General features: G+C 35.1%; 1 protein-coding gene across 4 annotated transcripts; it reads left to right on the top strand.

The window, feature by feature from the left end:
* The first annotated feature begins 8 nt into the window (after positions 1 to 8).
* Positions 9 to 3,580, top strand: LOC134231067 (uncharacterized). Of its 4 annotated transcripts, none has more exons than XR_009984500.1 (3): positions 9 to 257; positions 427 to 517; positions 2,717 to 3,580. XR_009984500.1 is itself a non-coding variant. In XM_062712964.1 (3 exons), the coding sequence occupies exons 1-3, from the start codon at positions 333 to 335 to the stop codon at positions 2,923 to 2,925; spliced, it is 306 nt and encodes a 101-aa protein (XP_062568948.1). In that variant the 5' UTR covers positions 19 to 332; the 3' UTR covers positions 2,926 to 3,580. The 4 variants fall into 4 exon arrangements, 1 of the variants encoding a protein (XP_062568948.1); XR_009984499.1 differs by having other exon boundaries at positions 10 to 297; XR_009984498.1 differs by having other exon boundaries at positions 10 to 297; positions 410 to 517.
* Positions 3,581 to 6,294: the final 2,714 nt, after the last annotated feature.

Raw genomic sequence — 6,294 nt, 5'->3', positions numbered from 1 at the left:
GCGTGAACTAATTGACCACAGCCGGGCTATAATATAACCACTACTTGCTGGCAATATTACAGAGAAAGCTTTTCAAAATCTGACCATTACTACGTCGCCAAGACTATGATGTTTTTCATGGGAATTAATTAAAAACGAAACGTGTAATAAAAACCTACAGGTAAAAGTGACTTAAACTTGTCGACATAAATAACATATGAAAATCTGTAACCGTCTACCTGTAATTATGGAGTATGCACTAAGACTTCTTCTGTAAGGTGATCATTACCTGTGATTCCGTGATTTTGTCGGATTAAGGTGATTTTACATTAATTACGGGTATTATTAATTTGATGCATGTATTGTTTGATTTTTTCTTACTTCAAAAAGCCAATACCAGATTTTTTTTATGTTCTCGTTTGTAATTAAGGTTTTCTTCTGGTACAGAATAAATCGGAGATTTGTCACAGTGTAGCGTCAGACATGGTTACCATGACAACTCTAATGCTGTTTTGCTGCCTAGGTACATTAACACACGGTAGGTAAAATTCAGGCGCGGATCTTAAAGTTTTCATTACTGTAGTTGGTTTTGTTTAGTACTTTAGTGCATGTCATTTATTAAGACTTTGTAGAAAGCGATAAATTAAAATTAAGTATTTGAAACTTTGACACAGTGTATAAATATCTGGATATTTTACTTTTTAATCATTAATTTTTTTTAATCTTCTGATTTCAAAATGCCGAATATTTCTTTCAAATTCTACATTGAATTTTTCAATTATTCAAAATTATTTGAGAAATTTCAATGAATTATTATTATGATCGGGATTTTGAAAATTCAATGTTATGTATAGCCGAATTTGCTTCGTATGTATAGGATAAGCTAATTTTGCTTCGCATGTAAGCTAATAACCTTTATGCAATTTCACAATCCTTTTCTCGTTACGACAGGAGATGCACGTTTATAATTATGAGAAACGACAGCTGTGGATTATTAACTGGTGCTACCTTAACTAAGTGCGCCGAGAGCATTAGCATTCATTGCTCCATAAAACAAAATGTGTGCATAAACCAATAAACCTACTTGTAACGAAGCTAAATTATATGAAATGATAAAAAGGATGGTCAAACGATATACTCCGGGTCTTGGTTTTCTGTACCTGTATTGAAATGTCATATATTCTTATTTCGTATTTATAATATGCAATGCTTTTTATTTATATACAAAAAAAAAAAAACACATAGATCAGCTGATTTTATTGAAAGTTTTTGTTGCGGTAACAGTAGAAGAGTTATCGCTCGTTCCCCACTGCAGAAATTGAATTGTTCATTTAGAGGAATTCTCTGCGTCACCTTTTGATCTTGCACGCCTGACAGACATAGTTACAGAGTATCACCCGAGCATTATGTTTAATTTTTTCGCTGTGTGGTGTGTCACGGAATTAAACTTAGCGGTGCGTCACCAGCTTTATTTAATATAGATTCTTATTTTATTATTAACCTTAAGATGCATATTATATAATCCATATGTCAAGTGCATCGTTATTTCAAATAATAAAATTTTACACAAAACGTTCCAGCTATGTGTCGAGACCACCTATGATAAAACCGAATTCTTTAATTGTCCCGATGAATAAAGGTTAGCAAACCAAGTGCTAAAATGAAATGGAGACTTTGTAGTCATGCAACATGGAAAAATTATATATGGTTCTATTAACATTCGAAAGAAAATGCACTTTTTTATTTATATTTATTTATTTTTTTAACATTTCTTCAGTGAATACTGATAATGAAAATCGTGAATCTGCTCCTTAAATTTATAGAACCGATTTATAAAGTAATTTTTGATTAGACAATTAATACATATACCTTACTTCAAAGTAACTTAATAATGAACTTCAAAAAAGTTTTTACTTCTATTCAGAATGATTATACACTGTGTATGATACTGTAATTTTGCATTGTTATTAAAAGTATTGTACTTTAGAACATTTGAAATACTGTACTCGTACATAATTTGGCGTATTTAAAATGTAGCGCAATCAGTGGATATGGAGTTGTTGGCGTAATTATGAATTAGATGTCCGTGTCGTATATTCTATTTATGAATGATTTTTTAGCGGTATTCATGAATAAGTACATCCTCGTCTGCACCTAAATGAAATATGAAGCCCGTTTATTTAAGTACAAAAACAGTATTAATTTCCTCATAGATATTTTTCTTCTATTTTCTACTGTACATGTACAGTAAAACTCGGTTAGTACGAACACGAATATTGCGAATTCACGGATATAGCGAAGTTATCTTGGATCCCCAGTTATATAAAGTTTACGAATTCTTACACGGATATAACGAATTATGGATATAACGAAGTAATTTCATAGGTCCCAGTGACTTCGTTATAACCGAGATTTACTGTATGTGTTTTATCAGAGGACTTGCACTGTATGGTGGGTCCTTAAATTCTAAACGATATGTGTTTCTGAAACACTGATGTCCCCGATTCGCAGCTTATGGCAAGAGATGAATTTTCTCAAATGGATGTCAAACTGCAAAGGTCAAGGTCAAAAAGTCAACTTGTTAGTACTCAAAGGAAGGTCTTGTCACAAGAAAAACACCTGTGAATATAATATTAAAGCTCTAACGGACAGACGGACGGACAGGGCAAAATCTATATACCCCGAATCTTCGTTTAATAGCCTGTTCAGCACTGAATATTCATACATTTATTTATAGGTTTAAAGGGAAGCAACTCTACAAAGTCAGAGGACCCGCCACCTGAGGCAGACGACAAGATAATCCTGATCGTTATCGGCGTCAGTGGCGCCGTCATCATCGTCATTGTTGTCGTCGTCATCGTCGTCAAAAAACGAAGGAAAGCCAACAGTCAGGCCCGAAGACGTCCGAAAGTCCGCTACAACAAAGCCTCTGCTGGAACTTCCTAGTAATAAAATGTGTAAAGAGGTGTTCCGAACGGACATGTTCCTAAATGTGTAAAATATAACGATGGTTACGGATGTTTTCCGAGTGGTCTCGACCAAAACGTCCAAAACTCAAAGATGTGTACAGAAGTGTTCCGAATTTAGACTTGTGGATGAATTATTATTGGGTGAATGGTATTTCGAGCTTTGTGTTAATGTGTTTATATGTGGACGGTTGTTCTAATTGAAGTTTTGATGTCACGAAATCAAACACGTTGTTTAGGAATGAATGTTACCGAGTTGATAATTGATATTCATATCAACATTTTTTTGTTCATTTTATTGACAAGATCAATCATCATTAGAGATGAAATATATCCACCTCGCCCTCCGTACTCGGTAAATATAATTGTGTTCTAATGTGTTATAGTGTTGACCAAGAAAATCATTTGGTGCTTTAAAATTTTAACTCCACAAGCAAATATTTCAGTTCACACTCTCCTCAAATAACATCACAGAACCCGGAATTATTACAATCAGCAGGATTTCAAATAATATATGAAGACATTTATTGGTAAAATAAAATCACCAGTTTACTTACTTTTAGTTAAGTTCCATGATGTTGTCGGTGATTGTTTTATGAGCACATGTAAAATTGTAAGATACATGTAAAATTGTAAGATACATGGAAAATATATCGAGTAAGAAACATGTCTTAACTATGTCACTTTTAACATTTTAAGTTCTGTCAGTTTGATTTCCATTCGTTTTTATGAGTTTGTGATATTTTACCTATATTCTATACATTGTTATCTTATAAGCTCTGATGTTTTTATTGTTTTTATATTAAAAAAATTATCCACCTAACTATTAAACATTCTTTTAAAAATGGTATACTAGTGTTCTGAATCTGAAGAAAATATATCTCGGAAATGAATAAAGTTTTTAAGATATTTGTAAACAATTCTGGAGAAATAATGTTTATAGACAATGAACTCTCTTGTAACCATGGCAATGCCACGTTGCACACATGATATCATACATCATACAATTCCTGAATTTGCATAACTGCAATTTTCACACTTCAAAAGCATGGAAGTTTCATTACAATTTTAAATATATTTATTAATTTGACAAAAAACACATATGGCGCAAGTCATACATTCATTAAATAAATATATAGTAACACAGATTTTATTATATTGAATGCAGCAGGAATGAAGTAACAAAAATTTCTTGGATTCAGAGGAAAACAAGAAAAATATGAACTTCAAAGTAATAGAGAAGAACAAGGCCAAAAAGTCATGTAACCAATGTATAATGGTGATCTACATGTGTGAGGGAAGTGAAATATAAAATGCCCTTATACAATGTATTAAATCAAGTTCAAGGTCAGCTGAAAGTAGATTTGATGAACATAGGTACGGAAGACACACAAGTTAATCTCGACATGTCCTGGTCGTGTACAACAATGAAGGACATACAGTTATTATTGAGATAATAAGTAATCCTATGCAATTAAACGCAGAGGAGAGACCCTGTGATTCACATTGACTTCCGTTCTGACCCCAACAATTGATGTCAAATAGGATTCTTAAAAGACACATTCATTACGTATATTTTAATTCTACCATTTTCTTCTCCTTCCCTTCTGTGTTTACAGTGTGGCAGTAAATGATCGTATGCGACAAGCAACCCATTGTACAAGAGCCTTCTCTCTTAATCAAAAGAATCAATATCTTTACTGCTGTTTACATTTTTTTTCGGAAAATTCCACATGTACATGTATCACCTTCATGCTGGGACTTTATTTTGATGGTTCTAGGAAGGTCAATATGAATATATTCTTCCTATAAATATTGTAGATTATTTTTCAACCACTAACAACTTCGTACTGGTCAGCCATCGTCTGAATGTGTCCATGATCTTATTCATCAGACCGATGTCCAGAATAACCGCATTCTTTCCTTTCGGTAGTTTCACTTTCCCCGAGAGAACGTCCTGTTTTTTCACTTTTGGTGATTTAAATATTTCTTTTAAAATGTTTATTCCAACATTACGGAATGTTTTTACTTCTTTCGTTTGTTTACGAACGTTTGTCATTAAGGCAGAGCCATTAGCATGTTTAAAAACGGGAGGCGACTCTGACTGGGTAGTTAAATCGTTGTTATCTGTCGTGAATGGATCGGGAATCTCTAACTCACTCACAATATTTGGTGGCGAACTTGGTTTAGATTCTGTTTGCTTCATGTTACGTGGGAGACTTTTAATGCCTGGAACTTTCCGTCGAACTGTACTTTCGGTGGTACCGGAAGTAAGGCGTGGCACTTTGGAAACCGAATCTTTTACATGATAAGGGGTAGACAACATCACGTCTGTGGCGTTTATTTGCTCCAGTGTTGGTGGATACACAGTCTTGGTGTACGCCCCCGGGACTTTGTTTGGATCCGCGTTAATGATGTCACTGAGCGATCTCCTCTGTGTGAAATCTGGCGGGAAGAAGATCTGACTGATCTTGTATACAGTGGTGGTTAGTCCGCGGGGTATGGTGGGATAGTACAGACTCGGGGTCACGGTCCGCGGAACTCTAGTGGTTGTTATCTGTGTTGTTGTTGTTGTTGGAGCGGTCGTTGTAGTTACTTTAGTTGGATTTGTTGTCTTTATTTTTATCGGGGTCGGGGCCGGTATTGGTGATCGTTCGTTGGATGGATACACAGAAGGGACGGGTGGAAACTTAATTGTTGTCTTCTTCTCTGCTCTATTGACTTCTGTAGGAGGTGTTTTCGTCACATCTTCAGATGGATAATCTGTCTTTGCTGGGTTTGCAGTGCTAGTTATCTTTTTGTAATAAATCGGTGGCGGTGGTGGGGGTGGAAGGAGAGACATTAGAGCCGACATGACCTTCCTGTCTTTTGATTGGTTTGCTGGACGTAGTCGGGTTCTTTGACTTGGACGCACCGTTTTAGACGTTGTTGTGTCAATAATCGCAGGTTTCCTTGGTAATGTACTGTTACCTTTGAACACATTGACATTTTGTGCACTCAATTCCTTAAGATTTATCTTCCTTTTGGCTGTTTTCTGTTTTTTCTCCTTTTGTTCTGATAAGGTATTAACCATGTCTATTTTTACCTGAGCGTCTGTCTGAGAACGAGACAAGTCTTGGTTCCCCGCCATTTTGCTTTGAACATCCCGACTTTCTGCTATGATTCGAGGAGGCGTTACTTCCCCTTGCTCCTTGGCTGGTATAAAGTTACTGTCAACCAGCTGTATATCTTCTGTTATTCCTATACTCTTCCTTTTGCCTTTATCACGTTCACTGTTACCTTTCAAAAGAAATTGTATTTTGGATTCGCCATTTTTCAGCAATGATCCCATATTTTCTATTAGACTATT

The sequence above is a fragment of the Saccostrea cucullata genome, unplaced genomic scaffold (assembly GCF_032062105.1).
Source record: "Saccostrea cucullata isolate Sc308-1 unplaced genomic scaffold, CSIRO_AGI_Scuc_v1 ctg4633, whole genome shotgun sequence".
Taxonomy (NCBI): domain Eukaryota; kingdom Metazoa; phylum Mollusca; class Bivalvia; order Ostreida; family Ostreidae; genus Saccostrea; species Saccostrea cuccullata.
This window is presented reverse-complemented; position numbering and strand designations above follow the sequence as displayed.